Consider the following 20,761-nt stretch of genomic DNA (forward strand, 5'->3'; position numbering starts at 1 on the left):
AGCAATAAACAATATTAATTATTTCTATTGTATATTTGTACATCTATTTAGATTTATATATGCACGCAAACACATGAATTCAAAATAGTATCTAAAAAGTGTGTATTACTTTCGGCGCAACTAAATGGGATTGGAGGGTCGTCCTCAGACGTGATGACGTCACAGCTGCAGCGCATGGGACCCTGCAGCCTCTTCACTGACCCCCTCCCTCCCTCCCGCCTTCTTCCTCCTGGTCTTCCTCACTCCTCCTCCTCCTGGACGTCCTGCCTGCAGTCATTCGGGGTTTGTCCCAAGTTGTGAGGGAGGCAACCTCGGGAAGGGCCACTCACTCAGTCACTCCTCAGTCCCTTCATCTTTTTTGTGCACCTCCAGCTCGCCCCTTCCTCCTTCCTGTATGGTGGATATTATTTTCAGCTCTTCTTTCTTGGGTGATATGGGGGATCATTCCAAAAGTAAGTATAAGGGGGAGGCAGGCTTTATTTTATTTTTTTTTCTATTATTTTTTGTGGTCCTGGGGGCGACATAGCCTCGTCACGTATTTTTATCAATGATGGGGGGGTTTCTTGCAGTTAGTGCATTTGCAAAAACATGCAGAATGCAAGTCGAGTCTCGTCAAGCCAGTTTAAAAATGACTGGTGCTATTGTGCTGTGCGCAGAGAAGCCAGGATTCGCCATGTGTGTGGGATGCGGAAGCCAGATCCACGACCAGTACATCCTGAGAGTCTCCCCGGACCTCGAGTGGCACGCAGCCTGCCTCAAGTGTGCCGAGTGCAGCCAGTACCTGGACGAGAGCTGCACTTGCTTTGTCCGGGACGGCAAGACCTACTGCAAGAGAGACTACGTCAGGTAGTGCGGCTATGGGGCAAAACGCACAAAAACGCATCTAAACGGGATTCACTAATAAGTTTATTTCGGACCTGCAGGTTGTTCGGCATCAAGTGCGCAAAGTGCAACCTGGGCTTCAGTAGCAGCGACCTGGTGATGAGGGCCCGGGACAACGTTTACCACATCGAGTGCTTCCGCTGCTCGGTGTGCAGCCGCCAGCTGCTGCCCGGCGACGAGTTCTCCTTGCGAGAGGACGAGCTCCTCTGCCGGGCCGACCACAGCCTGCTGCTGGACAGAGGCTCAGCCGGAAGCCCCGTCAGCCCCTCACACAACATGCACTCCAACAGAGCCATGCACCTGGCAGGTCCGAAACCATTACGTCAATATTATACTTATTTTCAAGAAATTATTATGATTATTATTAATATTAATATTATGACTAGAAGTAGTTGTATTAAGTCAGTGTGCACTTATTATATTAGCAGGCATGTTCCAATACCTGTACCTCCTCTATGTTTATCATCCGAACATGTTTTCAAACAATGTTGCTAAATATATATATATAACAACAAAATTGTATATTTGAAGTGGTAGTACTGTTATTGTCACAAACGGGCCTCGTGTTACAATAGAAAACCTCAACATGTATGATAAAGAAACCAAAAACATTGAATTAAGATGTTTAAAAACAGCGTAGCATATGAATTACAAAAACAGATATTTATGTGAAGTGCATAATTGGATTAAACAATAGAGAGCGAGGTGCACGCGCTATGTTTGTTGTAAATTATGATTTTTTTATTATTAGTGCTCGCAGTTTGATAGTCTCAGGAAAAAAACCACGAAAAGGTCCATTAGAGTTGAGAAGAAAATTCGATTGTGCGATAGATACATTTCAATTAAAATAACGTATTATTTAAAAAGTGAAAGATAAATGTTAAAATACACCGCATGTTTTTTTTGGGTATGATTGTGTCGAATAGCTTTTTTTTGGTTAGAATTATTACGGAAATTTTTTTCTGTGTGAATTTGTAATAGCAACTTATTTTGAAGGTAGAATTTAGGTGGGTAAAAATACTAAACAGTAAAATTTGACACATCGCAATGAAATACTACAAATAGTCCAAGTGTATTGTGCAAAGTTTCTCAGTCTATGTTGGAGTGCCGGCTAAATTGTCATAATTGATCCCATTAAGGCGAACCTTCTGTACCGCTGTCATTATCTGAATAAGCTGCTATTACGTGTGTATGTGCGCGCGAGAGAGTGTGCGTGTGTGTGTGAGCTGTCAACTTCAACAGCTTATACGCAGCGTGAAAATGACTTTTGCGTTTTGCGCATTCAAAAATCAAATTTAGTTTATTTTGAAAATATCGATAAGGTAACATCTTTTTTTAAATTTTCATGCGCGCGCGTAAATAGCTGTTCTGGATCAGGAATTTAAACTTAATAGCTAATATAACATTTAAAGAAGTGGTTGTTTATCTCGAAATGTGGGTGGCCAAGTGGTTAGCACATCCGCCGCAGTTGTAAGGACGAGGGTTCGAATCCGGGCTCTTTTCCTGTGTGCGATCAATTTAATGGACCCCGACCCCTCCTCTATCTCCCAAGCAGAGCCCGTGACGGTGCGGCAGGCCCCGCATCGCAACCACGTGCACAAGCAGTCGGAGAAGACGACGCGGGTGCGCACGGTGCTGAACGAGAAGCAGCTGCACACGCTGCGGACTTGCTACAACGCGAACCCGCGGCCCGACGCGCTCATGAAGGAGCAGCTGGTGGAGATGACCGGCCTGAGCCCCAGAGTCATCCGCGTGTGGTTCCAGAACAAGCGGTGCAAGGACAAGAAGAAGTCGCTGCTCATCAAGCAGCTTCAACAACAGCAACACAGTGATAAGACTGTAAGCATCTTCGTAAGTCCAGCCCGCTTCCATTACTTCTCATTACCTTTTTTTTTTTTTTTTCCCCTTGCTGCTTATGTCGTCATTCGGGTACACCTATAAATACACCTGCACACTCTTTTGCTATGCATTGGAACAATATTTTAAAAAAGGCTATTTATAGTATTTCCGGGGTGGGAAAGCAAAAACATTTAATTTTGAGTCAGGTCATGAGGTAAAGTTAACTTTATAAAAAGAAGTTAAAATGTACGTGCGAAAAATAGTCTCTTTTAATAAGAACACAAAATGATTATATTATTGATTTTTTATTAAACTTGAATATATTATTATAAAATATTTAACTAATTAGTAAATCAATTAGTAATAAATAATGTAATATTTTTGAAACTGACATATTGGTTATTTTACCAATATTCTTTTTTATTTTAAATAACCAATTATTTCAAGAAATTATTGGTTTTATTAATGGTTTTTTAATTAATAAATTTTAGGGGGGAAAATAGCACTGTGAATGCAATAAATATCACAGGGCTCTTGATAATGAAATTGACTAGTTGACCAGAATAAAGAAAGTAGTGGGCCGTATATGGACCCCGGACCACACTTTTCCCACAGATGCAAACTGATTACAAAGTTGACCTCCTGTAACATTATGTTCAATATCGTGCTTGTGAATGTTGTATTATGTTAAGTTTGAGGCGGTCATCACATTACAGACAAGATGCACGCAGTGCAAAGTATAGATTGACAAATTAATACCAGACATTAAAAATGATTTACATCACTCTTATGGCCGGTGTCCCGGTCGTTAGCACGTCTGCCTCATAGTTCTGAGATTCTGGTTTTGTATCTTTTATATTTGCTGTTGTTTATGAGATTAGCAGTTGTTATCGCGTCTGTTGTAAAGCTTTGGTTCGAATCTCAGTTCCAGCCTTTCTGGGCAGTTTTGCATGTTCTGCCAATTGCTTCTATCGGGTCTCGTGTTACATTTCAAAATCATTCTGACAGTTGCTTTATGTTGAAAGCAATTGTCACTGTCCAACCGCTATTTTGCTCATCACAGATGGCGCAGCTTATGTCATCTAATTATCTGATTGCGAGATGCTGTGTGAAAAGTGTGCACATTTCTGTCAATATCTTGCTTTGCTCAGTTCGGAGTCATTATCATGAAGTGCCTTTGGTGTCCTCATTAAGATCACTCAAATGAAAAAAGACATTGTGAGGTCTTATTGGAAGTGGGCAAACATTTGCACGCAAACTAGTACAATGATTAGTATCTTTAAATGTATTTTCATAATTTTATGTGATTTGGCACATACCCTGCTTTGATAAATAGTATGTGTAATGAGTGGTTAAATGACACGAAATCAAAAAAACTTTTAGGTGGTTTTGCTGTTCACAACAGTTATTTGATTTACTAATTGATATAAACTATATCGTATTTTCACAATCACCTTAAACATGTGTCTATGATTCCACTCTGACATTACAGGCTAACTGGTGTTTAGAAACCTCTCTGATGTTTTCAATATCATTACAACCAACATTTGGTCTTTCTTCACTGGAGGCTGAAAAAAAGTTGTAGAGCAAATATTTACACTTTTGTAATTTACATCACATTATGTGTATAGTTGGATGTCATCACGTTTACCGTGTCCATCCACTCATATAATGAAATATATTAAATATTTGAAGTATGCTTGTGACATCCAACTTGCGAACTGAATTACTAAATGAAACTCTTCTTAAATGCGAACATAAACCAAAATATCTGTCCTGTCAGCATATTTTGGATGTGCAGTCTGCTTAGCCAATTGGGGAAAAAAGTCTGGGAGCTTGACCAATATGCATTTCTAACAACATTAACAGGACAATCTGTTTTTAGCTAACTTTGGTGTTCAGCATACAATCAATGTAAAGTTCAATAAAAAAATCGCAACATTTTTACAGGGGGTGAAATGGGGACGTCTCAAAGGCACCTTATATTGACGCTTCAGTTCTGATGCAGCACTTTTGCATAATTATGATGTGAAAGGCAAAACTATATGAATGACACTCATTTCAGAACCTGCAGGGCCTGACGGGAACGCCCCTGGTGGCCGGAAGTCCCATTCGACACGAGAGTACAGTGCAAGGCAACCCGGTGGAGGTTCAAACGTACCAGCCGCCTTGGAAGGCCCTCAGCGAGTTTGCCCTGCAGAGTGACCTGGACCAGCCTGCCTTCCAACAACTGGTACGTTCTTACTCTTGATGCACTTGGATCTGGTCACAAACACATAAGCAAAAAACTGTCAAAAATGTCTTTGTGAGATATTTGAAATTGAGGAGGAATTAAAAAAAAAAAAAAAAAAGTCTCTATACTTTTGCTCACATGTTGCTCGACTCTTTAAACATAATGCAAGGGCACGTAATAAGATCTTATAAGATCAACATTATGAAACAAAGATCACGAAACTCATGTCATATGAATCTACAAAATAAATGAATTTCACTTTGAGAGTCGAACTGCACCTGTAATATTGAATTGCCCATTACACAAGTTCTTGGCCGGTATGTTGCACTTTGTTTAAAACTTAATCATCATGTTCAATATATTTGAGTAGCATAAAACAAAGCATGAAAATGTGTTCGGTCAATTTGCTTTACATTTAAAAATACACAATTGAATAAAATACTTTAATATCTTATGTATTTGAGAGTTAAACAGTATTAGAAATAGCTGACAAAGCAAACATTTTGCATTATATTCTGCTACTTCTAATGTGTATTTTTTTCTGCAGGTGTCTTTCTCCGAGTCTGGCTCTCTGGGCAACTCGTCAGGAAGTGACGTCACATCCTTATCCTCTCAGTTACCGGACACCCCCAACAGTATGGTACCGAGCCCGGTGGAGACGTGAAACCTGTGACCTCCGCCAAGGCACCCGCCCCCTGCAAATGTTGCAGCATGAAATCCTTCTACTTAATTCCCTCTTGCATGTGAGCAGCTCATCACATCGACCATAAAAGAAAAAAACAAGGATTAGTCTTTTTTTTTTATTCCCAATCATGGAGAGGAAGATGGACAACAAAGCTGGCGATGTTGCATGAAGAAAGAAAGATGTACAGAACCTTTGGATGTGGATATAACCTCCATGATGAGACTTGAATACCATGGAAACACTTCATGGACTTCCGTCACCTTTCATTGTGATCTTTTTGTGTCATCTTGTTTCCTCGATGTCATCTTTTTGTTTTTTTATACGTTGGACTCTTTGTCTTAAACGCTGAGCATGAACAATAAGGAAAAAAAAAAAAAGCAATTTATCGGTGTTGTAAAATACAAGCTTGTTTGAGCTCCTCGAACAAACAGAAGAACTAAATTATTGTTATATTATTTATTGTTTGAAGGGCGATTCGTAAAGGGAATATTAACTGATCTAAATAATAATAATAATAATAATAAAAGCTGAATACACAAGTATGTGTCGGTGCAGCTTTTATTTGATTTGTATTTTTTGTTTAAATTAAACATTATTTAAAAATTATTTTGACTTTTTTTTTCTTTAAATTGCATCCAACCCCCATCAGATCAGTAAAAACGACAAAAAAAAAAAATCTGTTGTTTCTCATGCATGTCCTTTATTTCTGTCCACTAAAAAAACCTGCTTGCTGCTCAGTCCAGTTCCTCTGGTCTGTGCAGACGGCGGCCAGCACGTCTTATCTGTTTTTGGCATCAGCTGATACACACTAAACTGAGACCGACAACACATCCACATGCGCGCACACGCGCGCGCACGCACACAAAGCTCTCCCAGACCCTGAAGGCAAGTGAAGAGAGCTGCATGGTATTTATTTAGTTTTTAATCATAGCTCGGTCGTTTTATTACACGATTACGAAAAGAGAAATGGCATTTTGATTGATTAAATAACGTTTTGCATTGAAATAATAATTTACCTATGTATTTAATAAAGCGCGGCTGTGCGCGACAAGACTGAGAAAAAAATCTTAGTGTTTAACGGTGATATTGGAAGACAGAGGACAGATAAGAGACGTGTAATTGGGCTCCCCCCAAATAAGATAAGTAAACAATGCAGCTGGATTAGGATAAAGAAGATAAGTGGGGAGAATAACAATGGCGTTTAAAAAGCGAAGAATGCAGACCCTGTTCAACTGCCCGCGCGCGCGGCGCATGGCTGCAGCTATTTCTACTTCTGAAATGTTTCTGAGATACAATAAATTTGCGTCAATTCTGTCCTTTTGAAAAGATAATTTGTAATCATTGAAAACAAATGTCATGATATTATTTTTAACTGTCCAATGCCCGCAGCGTGCGTTTTGTCTTGTTATAAACGAAGAGCAACTTTTTTTTTCTACATTGTCATTTTCTCCTGAAAAATCAACACAAATATTTTTGGGGGAATAATTTCATGCAAAAAATACGTATATTTTCACATTCCTAAGAAACGTATCATTTTCTTCTTTTTTTTTTATTTCTTATAGTATTTTGGTGTATTTTTCTATCTACTTGGTGACGGCAGAAACGCATGTATTTCCACCTCTAAATCAATCAAACATATATATAGTTTAATTTAATGCGAAAAATACACTTTAGTTTTTATCTATATTTCGAAAAAAAATGTAATGTAAAAAATTGATTTTGGATTAGGTCATTGAGGCAGATAGCGCATTTAACAAATATAATTAAAACGCTCGAAAGCCGAAATCAAATTCAATTTAGTTCAACTAACTAGTTTAACAATGAAATGTATTTATTCTAATGCTTTTATTTGTTTTCAAGGTGTTGATCTTTGGTTTCAATCAGTGGGCGTTTCCCCTCCTTGACAACCAAAAAATGGCAAACAACGGCCGCGAACGCACGCACGCACGCACGCACGCACGCACGCACGCACGCACGCACGCACGCACGCACATTTTCCTTATTTGCGCAATGTAAACTCTTCACACCTGATCAGGCTCTGTAGTTTCGAACGTGCGCGTTCCCGCTTCAGGCTGGATGCGGACGTGTCCGTAATCGCATGACGTCACCACATGAATGATTGAAGGCGAAGCTGTGACGTCATGCTGTCACTGACAGCAGGCCGTGGGTAATCAGAGCACCACAAGCCACACACACGCGTTGCTCGCTTTATTATGTCTGATTATTACATGATTCTTTTTTTTGGACAGCCATTGCATTCTTGAGGCAATTTATCGAGAGTTATAGCTTTAACAAGTAGTGTTTATACCCAACTGTGAAAAAATAAAATAAAAAGGAAAATTGGCCAAATTACTCAGGCAATCAGGCAACTAGGCTAATTATAAGGCTTATAAACATATGACATAACATTCTTCCCTTATGTTGACAAACATGGCTAATTTGTTGTGAATATAACTAATAGTGAAAATTTCAAAAATGTGTACCACACTAGTGTGGCATTATTCTATCCAGTTCTCAAGAAGAAACTCTCACGTTCAAAAAGGTTGCCGACCCCTTTTATATTCAATAATACCAACATTCCTCAGTTCAGTGCTTTTTATTCCTCAGGGGTTTTGCTTAGTCTTTCGAATCTCATGGTCCAAATGTTCTTGGAGGGGCCGTAGGTTGGCCACCCCTGCATTTTAGATGGTTTGTGACAACAGTTTGGAAAAGTAAGGTTTGTGCTCCAGAGTGACCTTGGTGGTCCTAAGGGGGGGGCCACCAGCAGAGAGACATACTCTCCTGGGATCATCCTGACAGGCTGACTTACTGCAGCCACTCAAGTGGGATTTTTTTTTTTTACTTTTAAAAAGTAGAGAAAGCAGAGTTTTGAACCAAGTGGGGAAATACGGACTAGATGGCCGACCTACTTCTATGGACCAATAACATGAATTTGAAACATCTGCAAAAATATCCAATATATATATGATATATTTTTTATCGACTGCAAAATATCATTCATTATTGCGGCTTTCTACTTCTGTTCCATCATAACTCGGGAAGTATGCGTCTGTATTGTACTGCCCCTAGTGGCCAAGGCAAACATACCAGATGGCGCAAAAAATTTCCCTTTGAATTATCATGCCAATTTAATTCTTAGAATTCTACTCAATTATTATTATTGTATGTTTTTATAAATACAGTATTGTAGAATGCTATTGTTATTTAAAAACTTGCAAAAACTACATTAATGGCATACGTTCATTTCAATGGGTGTGCTTCAACGCCTGGTTGTCAGGTGTTTGGTAGTGTTGAATTTAAGGATCCATTCATCGTGGACGTGTAATAGCTAATGTAACACGCTGTGACAAGGATTTAATCATAGTTGCTCCCAGGTTACAGCCACAATGAGAGCTTGAGCGCAATCGATCTTGAACTCCGCTTTTATGGTAAACTGACACAATGAGTAAATATCCACATTTTCTCCTCACGGCTTAAAAGCATCCCAGACAACAACGAGGGAAGGATTTAAAGTTGATACATTAAAAAGACATCCATTAAAAAGAAAAACATGCACTTGCTGGCCACTATCAAACAAGCATCATTTAGCAATGGCTAACAACTACAGCTATATGACTTGAGCAAAATATTTAGGGCATCTTTTCTGACTGAGGATGCTAACATGTCTGAAAAGTTCCAAGACTGATGTCACAAAACAAATAAATCAAATATAACTCCATCAATAATCATAAGAAAGTAATGAACCAACTCCAATTGAAATTGCATGTTGAATCGAAAACAATCATTTCATCCTGTGTGTAACGTTATTATATGAATAAAATAAGCAATATATATTTTTTCCCAACAGTTTATCGTGAATTACATTATAAAGGTTTATTTTGGATGTTGCTATCGGGGATTTTGTTCAAATCACAGCCAGCACAAACATTGTTTCCCTTCAGTTAAACAAAGGTGACTGATTTACTATTTTAGCAACAAGTGTCCAAAAAAACGTAGCATTATTATCTTTACAAAGACCTATTTGTGTTTATATGATTCTTGAATTGGATCCGAAACATGAATGACCTCACCACCATGTGTGTACTTTAAGTGAACCTACAGGAGGAAATGACAACAAGGAGCAGCCGCCTGGGGCATCACACCAAAGAGTTCGCACACGCACACACACACAGTCACAGCCAACCCGTCCGTGTGAGCCAGTCGGCGAGTAAATCATGGTGCCACACCCACACATAAATCTGTAGCAAAAACAACACAGCAAGGGCCATTAGGAAGACAGAGCCTGGCACAATGACTCACTGTAAAACACAGCCAGTCCCCACCCACAAAATCGTCGTTAGGTAAGTTGGGAAGACAAACACGTGTCAATAGAAGCAAAGATGAGGAATCAAGACCTAGACTCGGTGGCGTTCACTTCAGTAGGTCACAAGTTCAAGAATGTCTCGAGGAAGTCTTTCTTTTTTAGATTTAGTGCCAAAGTTCAATTATGTCTCTGACTCACAAGTTCACCAACTTTAATGATACGCTCGCAGCGGATGCGAACGGCGGCGGAGATTTACAGTGGCCGTCAAAAGACAACGCCGTAACTCACTTGTGTCATCTTTGCTGCTCCCGCCCGGCACGATGAATTACAAACGTTGTCTTTATGGATGACCACGCCTTCTCAGTCAGGCTCGTGTCACATCGAGGATGTGCTTGCTACCGGGGCACACAGAGAAAACAATGGTCAAAATAGAAGGAGGAAAGAATAAAAAAAAAAAAAATGCAATATTAGTCATGAGTCATTTTTAACGGGAAATAAATTCAGGTGTAAAGTACAAGAAAACAATAATAAAAATATTGAAATATTACAAGAAAAAAATACAAGTTGCGACTGTACAAGTATAAAAATGTAATATTACAAGATTTTTTTTTTTTAATTCATTTTTGTCCCGGGCTGAGGCCGCCTGCCGCCTGCCTCTTGGGACTCGCTGGCAGAAGCAACAATGGGTCAGCGGGCTTCTTTGTGCGCTTCCCTCCTTAATCAAACTAGCCAGAGGAGTGATTGGATTTTAATACTGCCGGGCCCACTGTAATGGCGTGATGGACGGGGTCCGCCGAATTGGAGCAGGATGTCAGCCCAGCAAGGCCTCCATTAATGATATTGCTTCATTTCTTAAAGTGGCAGCGACCACGAGATCACCAGCCGGGGCCCTGACCCCTCCCCCTTGCACCCCTTCACACTTTTTCCTCTGTTTTTATATATTTTCATCTCACACCGTCTCCAATATCATTTTTGGCATTAGACACACAGATGTGAACACAGTGCCAGACTAATAAGTGATTTTCTTTTTTTTTCCAATTTCAAGTGCAAAATGACCTCATGAGAATGGAGCACTGCTACACTTTAATTTAGCATATTTTGTAGTCAATTTTAAACTTTTCATTTTGATGATAAAATGCATGAACCATAACTGTATAACGATTTTAGTGGACAAAGTTGATCAGAAAAAATTAACTATTTTTGTTTACTGTAAGCTTTAAATCATGCAAAACATACAGAAAAAAATCTTACAAAAGAGTGTGATAATATTTTTTGTACAATTTATAATGAAAACTTGAAAATTTGACAGGCCATTTTCAAAACAAATATAACAAATTTACAGACTTGCCTCTTTGTGAAACATTGCGTCAGGGCTCAACATTTTAGGATAGTCTTGCACAATGTAATTTGATGCAAATAAATAAATAAACAAATAAATAAATATTGGATTATGAAGTAATTTCAAAATTCTAATACTTTTCCAGGAAAATGTTTTTTTCAGCAGCACGTACAGTATGAGTTGTGAATTTGCCAGGATTTTAAAGGGGGTGCCTGACTGTGCGTTGTTTGCACACAGCACTCCCAAAGGCACAATGATGCTCATGTTGCTGGGAAGCAGTCCACTTGGAACATAATACAGTGCCATCACTCTGACCAACACAATTTGTTCCAAGAAGCTGGGCCACCTCCAGTTTGTTTGGATTTGAGGGGGAAGAAAAAAAATTCCATTCATTCTAATGGAAAACCATGATTTGAGATACAAGTTGCATCTCAGGGCATTCACTGCGTAGTGATTAAGGATGGAGTGAAGGATTGCAAAGGCAATGGCTGCAAAGTAGCAGTCATCTCGGCTGCCTTGTGTCAGTGTCAAGCGGGCGCTGCCCCACAGGAGGAGGTCACGTCGGTCAGCTTACAGCAGCGCAGGTACGAACTCTGCACCAAATTAAAAGCAGAAGGCCCGACCGGGGGTGAGCCTCCGTGACCGCGCTGACATAAATTATGGAGATTTACAAGATTTTTAAAACACTTTTAACAATACTCTCCGTTTAATGTGCTCTCTGTTTAATAATGCACTTTAGGCTTTAAGAGCACGATAAACAAACCAATAATTCACTGTTTTTTATCATCTGAGGGTGAAGCGCCTTCAAAGAGGAGAGTGAAGGCTTGTCGCTTGATGTTGTTGCCAGCACTTTGAGACGTAAGCGCTGATCTCTTTGCTCTTTGGGAGATAAAAGTACACTGAGGTTGATCTTCCCAAGAAGATGGAGTGAAAGGGGATGCTGAGGGAGGAGTAAACAAGAATTCTTTGCTCATTCAACAGGGACCATGTTGTGCTGAATATATCACGGCTTCGGTTTTTTTTTTTGGTTGTTGACATCAATCCACTTCATAAAATCATTTGAAGTAACTCGAACCCACGTAGAAATGTTAACCTCTGACCGGTGATGTCACCCAAATTAACCTATGAGGCGAAATGACGCCGATCAAAATTCTTATAATCGGAACTAATAATTATTGGTGATTATATGTATGAAAAACACTTGAAGGGGATAAATATAAAAAAAAATCCATTAAAAAAAACAATGGCAGAAGTGGCTTTTTGGTACGAAATTGGCATCCAACATGGTGGACACTGTTTTTGCCCATGTGAGATGTGTCATTGTTTCTTTGTGTGTCTGGGGAAGCTTACAGTAGCATCTGGGTGGCTTTTCAGGATGGGAAGCCTTGCAGAAAAAGTCAGTTCTTCAGCCTTCCAGGATTTAAAAACAATATGGTCGCACAAAGATAAAAAAAAAAAATCACATATAGAGATTATTAATCTTTAAAGAATGTTAGACTTGGACAAAACACCTAAAGGGTGTTTTTTCCTCAGGAGATAAAGCGCATTTGTGAGAAGACAACTGACGTCTGTGTTAGAGCAAAGACCTGGAACTGATCACACACGTAGGCTCACACAGACACACACACACCCGCACACTGAGGCTGACCCACTACCAGCCGCCACAAATCACTGAGCCATCTCGTATAATCCTCCACCAGCAGCGCGGCGGCATTAAACATCCAAACAAATTGCCTCTCGTCAGGCGCTCGCAGCGGGAGGACGCCAGAAGGAAACGCAAAGGTTGCAAGTGCAGCAACTCCTCTGTGGGGCTGGAAAAATAAATTAAATAATAAATGATTTAATTTAACAATGATAATAAATTCTAGCAAGGGGGATAAGGACAGCATTGAAGCCACTGATGGTTTTCACTCATATTTTGGTTTCTTATTTGTACTGTACATGAAAGTGAAGTAAAATCGTACATCTGTTGGTAATGTGGAATGTTGGTCAGATTTATTTGAATATGCCAAACATGTTTTTTTTTTTTTTACTCTGTTCTCTTTGACAAATATGTGGTATATAATAGTGAGAGATGTTTCTAATATATTGGCGAGTGACATATTTGGAACTTTAGTGTGTTTTGGGTGAGCCAAGGACAAAGTGATATCAAATATTTTTTTAAATAGCCAACGGGGAAAATGATATAATTTGATGTCATTTGTTAAAAGTTGGTATTTGATGAATGTAAGAACAAATAAGAAAGCTACCTTTAAAAATGTCCACGCTTGCATGCCCTAAAGCAAGCGCGAGTCATTTGGATTGGCCAACAGTCAGTAAAATGCTGCTTGACAACTATTTTATTGATCCTCAAGCAGACATGCCATTTTATGTCAAATAGGTTCCAAATAACATTTTCAGTGTTCTTTTAATAAGCTTGGGTTTGGGGAGAAGAACCGCATTTCCAATTCTGGCCCGGTTGTGAGTACGTGGCTAAAAGCGAGCCACTGACCGTCTAGACTGGCTTGACATGGTTTATGCTGAGCCCCGAGATGGGTCAGGAAAGCGGACACCTCAGTCAACATCACCTTGCCAGACCGCCCCCTCCCCCCCAAAAAAAACCCCAAAACAAAACAAGCAGATCTGCAGAAGTCCGTGCAGGCTTCCTGTGGAAGTGGGCACGTTCAGTCTCCAGATAAGAACAGAGGGCACGGCTCTATCTGCTCAGAGATCTGACACATGCTCTCGGGTGGACCGACTTAAGCTGCGCCGGGGACTTATCTTTACAGTTTCCTATACCACCTACTGACAGATCCCCGGGACTGTGTAAATTCCTTCCCCAACCCTTCCCCCACCTTAAAACGACTCCGGGCAGACAATGAGACGACGCTTTGTGTACTATAACACAGAGAACAGAGGAGCTTTTTACAAGGCGTACGGGGAGACGCAGACAAACACAAGTTGGAGATGTTGCAATGTGTGTTTGAAAATGGACAATCCTTCAAGTGAGTTCATGAAGCATGACACTCTTCTCTGACTCTCTTGTGTCTCATTTGTGCACTCAATTGTTTGATTGCAAGAGCTTACAAGCCCAGTTCGCTCCACTCACCAGCGTTCACGATATTCATAGAGCAACAAATATGAAAAATAATGTTACAGTCAGAAGCCTAAACCGAAACCCTGCCCTAACCTTCGATATGAAATGATTGAACTTGGAGAAGTTCAAATCATTTGCGGCCACAAACCCAATAAAGAAACTGTCATATGCCAGCTAGTCTGTTGTTTCCTTGGCAACGTCAGGGAGATGGCTCTTCTGCATTATATAACAGAAACAAGGCCAGGGAGAACTGATAACATGCAATGATACAGTATGTACTCTAAAGCTGCACATTATGAAGGAAAAAAACTTGAAGTCTTGTCAGAAAAATAACAATGAATGAATCAAAATTGACAAGGTTGATCGCATAGCTGTGTTTTGCAACCAGTGTCAATACGACTTCTCGAAAATGAAAATAATACAAATAAAAAAAACACAGATTACTATATGTATGTATTTCTTCTTACATATTGTTTATGTCAAACCCAGATTTCATCCGGGAGGCGTAACAGGTGTCAATTTAAATCATGTTCACAGTGTCAACTTTGTTGGGCTTGATAGCGAAAATGACTTCATTAAGGTTCCAACGTCAATTCACGCTAGCTTTGCTCTCGGCTCAACATGCATACCATAACACTCGTTCTCCATTCCAGTAATTTTTAAAATTCTTTATTCCCAAGTCTGCACTACATATGTGGTTGATGTCCTTCTCAATTCTTTGACCCAAAAAACTTCAACACTAAGCAAAACAAAGATAATCAAACTCACTCCAATATCAATGTACAACAGTCCCAAAGATTTTGTCCAAATTTAAACAACCAAATTCCCAGTGGATGACTCAGTGTTATTCAGAAAAAAATATGGTGTTTTTAGGAACCCTTGCAATGTCTTTTTTACTATAGGGAAGAGTTATTTATATGCGGACGATCTTGCGGGGGCATTTATCATGTGTGCTAGTGCTTCCCCCTTCAAAGTTCCCAGTTTTATGACGTGCATTATTTCTTGTGCACACACATAAACAAAGCCAGGGCTGCCGGCACTGAATCAGCAGCCTGTGTCACCGTGTGGCCCCCGGGTCAGGCTCGCTTTCTTGTGCCGCCAGTGCTTACATTAGCATGTGAAAGGCTAAAGCTGTTCCAAATATTCCCTCTAAACATTTAGCCTGCCCAAGACTCGCATGGAAAAACTCCAGGCAGGCACGACGATGAATGAGATGAGTTAGTTGGGATAAAGCATGAATGTGATATATTTTTTTTGAAGTTAAGAAAAGGATATGCGACAGCCTTCATCAGTACGTTTGAGCTTGTCCATGATGCGGTAGTCACGGAGGCACCAGAAGTCTGTGTTTACATTGCAAGTGCCTAAAAACCAATTTAGCCACACTAGTCCCATTTGTCTTATCAACATGTAAATGCGTTGCCGTGTCGACGGGGCATTTAAAAGATTAAAAACAATCATCGATTTCAAGCTGGTGCTTCTTTCAGCGCGGCCGGAGACGGAGGAACGGCGTGCAACAAGTTCAGCGCCGCTGTTCATTTTTTAAATTAGCAGAGTGCCAAAGGGCCAGAGGGGCGTTGAAGCGCGGGCGAATATATAAATATTCAAAAGGCAACATGTCGTATTCCCAGTCTGCTCCTTCTGTTAACTTTTCTCAACTGGAAACTGAATCGTGTGTCATTCACCCTAATTTAATCATCAGCCACTCTCATTCAATTATCCAATATAATATGCAAATGAGATGAACAATGGCCAGCTCATGCTAATTATCTGCATCAGAATAATTAAATTGGACACAAGCGGTGGAGGGGAACTGAACTACCATAAAATAGGGAGCAGATTCTTTAATTAGGGTAGCAAAAATTTTATTAGAATCTGTAATCTGCCCGTAAATTGTGCAAGGGTGGCCGGGCACCGGGGGGACATTACTCTTATTGGAAAGCGCTCCCTGAAGACTCGCTCAGGGGAGTGGCGAGCAACATGGCTGTTATCAAGGGCAAATCCATCCGAAAACAGGTTTCCCATTTATGATATTATAGTAATAATCTTGGCTTGGGAACATTAACAAGAAACTGCAAACCAGAAAGCCGTTAATTCACTAAACTGGGGATTGTGTTACGGATCAAAGTGAATAAAATAAACTTTGTCTACTAGTATAGAGTTGAACCAGGTGGATTAGCGATTTTTTTGTGGCCATTTTTGTCACAATTTTATTCGTATTTTTGTTTATTTTTTTTAGAAATCTGTATTCATTGTATGTGCCTTCTTGTTTTTACTTTTTGTATTGTTTACTTGAATGTTTTGTTTGTCCATGGACCAATATATATATACATACAGGTTAGTTTTACCCTACTGATAATGTGTCGTCGCAAATTTTATATATATATATATATATATATATATATATATATATATATATATATATATATATATATATATATATATATATAATGTAATATGTCTTGTCACCGTGGGATAGTAGGAAACGCAATTTCGATCTGTGTGTCATGACATGTGAAGAAATCGACAATACAGCAGACTTTGACTTTAATTATTTCTAAAATTTAGTATTTTTTCCTGTTCTCACTCTGTTGGTACAATAAAAGAATTTCTCCCATTAAAATGAATTAAAATAGAATAAATCAATTCTAGCTCTTCAACTGGATTATACTAACAATGTTTTTATAGGGCTGAGCTGAAAGTAAATATTGAACTAAATGAAGCCTTTTTTGTCTCTTTCTTAAGACGAGTACGGATACAACTGCTTGAGCTTTGTTGGGAGCCATACTGAGAGCAAATTTAGAGCAAAAACTAAACATTTACAGTACTTCTATGTGAAATACACGGCATAGAGTTAAAGGTCTGAGCCGCCAACTCTGTGGCTGGCACTCGCCTTTGACAATCTAAAGGAGTGAGGTTTGACTACTAGCATTCGTTAACTAAGCATAGTTAGTGAGCCGATGCAATGCTGGTTGGAGTAGCTTGTTTATAAACTGATTCGGTTGTGAAGGCGTCACGAATGACTTTGGAGTTTGCTGCTGCTTCAGCACAATGATGGTCATAAATGGGCACTTTGCCACCTTGCAGAATGAAGTGTTGTGAATAATTTCTGCTGTTCCAAGGCAGCAGAGCATGTCTGCTAGCCAGTTTGACACAGAGAAAAACATGGAGCGTAATCCTCGGCTCTGCTCCTGCATGCATGCAGGCACCGCTGCCTCCGCACAACAGAGCGGCCGTGTCCGGCGGCACAGCCCAAACCGGCGTGCCACTGGACACACAATGAGTCACTCCGAGGGCCGGCAGACAACGAGCAGCAGGACCCCGCACAAGGTGCCGCAGCCACTGAAATATTTACAGAGGCGTGTTTTGTTGCTTTTGTGCTGAGTGATTGAAGGGGGAAGACCTCAAAGGCCGACGGGCGGGCGGGCGCCCTCAGCCGAGGGGAGGCGGCGGAAACAGTAATATTTCAAAGTGTGTAGCGAGTTGTGAGGTCTCCGTGGATGAAATGCACGAGAGTGTGAGTTTTAAGATAATGATAAGAAAAGCTTCAGCGCCATATCGTCCATCACTTTGTGAGCGGAGGCACAACAACATCTCTGTAACACCCTGATGTATCCTGCTCGGGCCCGACAGTATTTGTTAAACATGTCAGCGTGACAGAACAGCAGTGGGTCAGGAGCACGGCGGGATCAAAGCGGCAGTACGTTTGAGTGAGGATGTTGAGACGACTCGCAGAACACAATACACGGCACCCGCAGCCACTCGGCTGTCTTTTCTTTTTTTTTTTTTACTCCACATATATCTACTGTAGAAGCGCACATGAGGGAAAGGCCAGTGTTTACTTGGTGGATCCCCTTTTTTCTATAAGATAAGCATGCCGAAAGTCTTGAATGTATCATTTTAATATCATCAATCACACCAGGTGTACACACTGCAAAACACGTTCTTCAACAAATCATATGTAACCTCAATTTATTTTTTTCAAATGGTTGACATGTCAATTGAAATACTAATTGTTGTGAATCATCACCTGAGTATCAACAATCTTGCTGCACTGGAAGTTAACTTTGTGTAAGGATTCATTGTATTTATATAAAGATGTAACTTTGTAAATATTCCCTGCTGCCAGAAAGAGTTGACACAGCATGAGACATCTTCGTGCGTCACTTCTCTTTAGGGAAGCAGTCCCCACCCAGTCGATTTTTTTTTTTCAAAATATGAGTAGGGCTGGTTTATCATAAAAAATGATCCTGCAATTCCAACTAAAATAAACCGGCGTCCTTTCGAGTGGTCCAAAAATGTTCTATTGGAATCCATATTTAAATCTGAATAGCATCAAACTAGCAGGCTGTCTAACCACCGTCTGTCTTGTCTGTCCCTGTGATGGATTAACAAGGGTCAACAGTCACGCGAGTTTATTCTCGCAGAGGAAACAGCCCATTCTGACGAGTTTGTTATATTGCATGCCAAAATCGTTCCACACTTCAGGTTTTAGAAAGGCCACCAAAATCTTACATCATCATAATTTGACATCATCATGGCAAATTTGGCTTTCCTTACGATATAGCACAGATGGATGCTTTCTTTTCCTGCTGTCGATATTGTATATCAAATGATTGGCAGCTTGTCAGCTAATATCCCGAATAAGCAAAAATCCACACCTTGAAACGAAATCCTTGTTCCTCGATGAAAGGCAAAATGTGCGTAAAAGCCCGATTCAACACCATCATGTCTAATAAAGTCATTACAATTAGCTTCAAATTGCTAGCTCAAGCCACTAAATGTCAAAGTTGTTCACGGCAACAAACACCAGCCTCACAGCGCCGCGGCGTTAAATCCCTACGAGGATTCCTAATGAGTCGGCAAACATTTTCCTTGCAAATTTTTGCGCCACATTCCGGTCCAAACGAGAGGCACACTTCCTCGTGTAAATATCAGCTTAAAGTATTTAACTCATACTCTCTCCACAGCATGCCAATACCGCCACAGAGCTCCATAGCCGCCCTGTACTGGGAAAAAACAAAAAGCGAGGATGAAGGAAGGCATATTTCACTTTCCTCTCAATAAAAATCAATGTATCTTTGGACACTAAGGGAGCGTCAGTAAAGTGGCACTAAAGAGACTACGTTAGGTCGACTGGAGGGCACGACTCCCCCAATTGACGCTGGCTACTATTTTGAATAAAAGGGCTGCTTTTTCTCGCCGAGCTGTATTCGCTGATGTTGATGGGAGTGTGGAAAGAATGAGGCAACAAGTCACAGGTTTCTCACACATATTCAGTGACGAGCATGCGGACCATCAAACGGAAGGCTGTCGTTAAAACAGAGCAGCTGGAGCTGACATGGCGGCGGGGTCAAGTGAAAGACCTCGGCGATACGAGATGTGGATTCACTACATTTACAGCTTCTGTAGAAAACTTCAATTTATTCCCCAACAAGGACTTTTTCCAGATAACTATCAACTCTGGGCACAGCAACAGGGTAAGATTACATAAGCATTTGCGTTCATTTTTTTACCATTACTCCCGTCAGTCCAAAACCTTCTTTATCACAATTTAATCAATTTGATATTTTTGTCATAAATCTGTATTATTTATTTATTTATTTATTTATTTATTTATTTATTTATTTATTTATTCATTTATTTTATTTATTCATTCATTCGTTTATTTCTCGAATTATTGGTCTATGGAAAGTGTTTAAAATGGGTTGCCACACCTAAATGCACCAAAAAAGGTAGATGGAGGACTTTAAAGCCATGGGATGACCGAGAAATGCAATAATAATCAAAAAAAGAAAACGAGTTGACATTTAATATGGTAAGATTAAACACCTTCACAATGCATTAGTGGGATATCACTAATTTGACTGAGAACATTCAGTACAAATGACTGGTAATTGGTCCATTAGTCTGTCGCCAGGTCTGCTTTAAGAAAAGCTCAGGGAGGCCGGCGGGGATCCGCCTCACCTTGTCTGAGGGGCTCAGGTATGTCAACCCCCTCCACAACAGCTCACTTCTCCTCAGGGGAAAAGATCTGTCAATCACAGCCCTCCCTGAAAATGTCTCCAAAACCCCGTCAGGTCTGGCGAGGAGTGACCTTGTGTGGAGCACGCTCCTCTTTCACGTCTTTGTTGGCAACTTTGCTCAGGACAATAATTACAATCTCAAAGCCCTCGCAGCCTCCACACATCACTTGGGCTTAAGCTTGTTGTTATGACATGCTTGTGTTAAATGCTTTCACCGTGGAGGCGGCTATTGTCAATTTGTCAGCCTACGACTGTGGGCGCCACATTGAAGCTTGGATTCATGTGCCGCCGGCCACACTAGAGCTTAAGTGGGATGGCTTTAAGTACACTTTGTAGGCCACGCCTCCTCCATGCTCTAATACGTAGACAATAGTGCCAAAT

At 40.3% G+C, this 20,761-nt stretch overlaps 1 protein-coding gene and 1 long non-coding RNA gene across 5 annotated transcripts in view; one reads left to right on the forward strand and one right to left on the reverse strand.

The window, feature by feature from the left end:
* Window positions 1-214: 214 nt before the first annotated feature.
* Window positions 215-6,245, forward strand: isl2b (ISL LIM homeobox 2b). 2 transcript variants are annotated; one of them, XM_088371377.1, is made up of 6 exons: window positions 215-452; window positions 657-846; window positions 924-1,189; window positions 2,438-2,733; window positions 4,787-4,954; window positions 5,502-6,245. In XM_088371377.1, the coding sequence occupies exons 1-6, from the start codon at window positions 395-397 to the stop codon at window positions 5,616-5,618; spliced, it is 1,095 nt and encodes a 364-aa protein (XP_088227503.1). In that variant the 5' UTR covers window positions 215-394; the 3' UTR covers window positions 5,619-6,245. The 2 variants fall into 2 exon arrangements, with proteins under 2 accessions (XP_088227503.1, XP_088227504.1); XM_088371378.1 differs by having other exon boundaries at window positions 2,438-2,721.
* Window positions 229-20,761, reverse strand: part of LOC148400822 (uncharacterized) — a 73,593-nt gene continuing 53,060 nt past the window's right edge. For 2 of the 3 annotated variants that reach the window (XR_015857567.1, XR_015857565.1), the window contains exons 4-6: window positions 10,231-10,337; window positions 4,883-4,983; window positions 229-825 (exon numbers count right to left, since the gene is read on the reverse strand). This is a non-coding gene — a long non-coding RNA (uncharacterized LOC148400822). Of the gene's footprint in view, window positions 826-4,882; window positions 4,984-5,353; window positions 5,985-10,230; window positions 10,338-20,761 lie in introns of those variants that run through there. The other variant, XR_015857566.1, reaches the window with a different exon arrangement.

This window comes from Syngnathus floridae, chromosome 3 (genome assembly GCF_059516105.1).
Source record: "Syngnathus floridae isolate MCC-2025c chromosome 3, RoL_Sflo_1.0, whole genome shotgun sequence".
Classification (NCBI taxonomy): Eukaryota; Metazoa; Chordata; class Actinopteri; order Syngnathiformes; family Syngnathidae; genus Syngnathus; species Syngnathus floridae.

Coding starts and splice junctions, on each gene's coding strand:
- isl2b (XM_088371377.1), top strand. CDS start 395: ATGGTGGATATTATTTTCAGCTCTTCTTTCTTGGGTGATATGGGGGAT. Junction 453..656: donor TATGGGGGATCATTCCAAAA/GTAAGTATAAGG, acceptor TGCTGTGCGCAG/AGAAGCCAGGATTCGCCATG. Junction 847..923: donor TGCAAGAGAGACTACGTCAG/GTAGTGCGGCTA, acceptor TCGGACCTGCAG/GTTGTTCGGCATCAAGTGCG.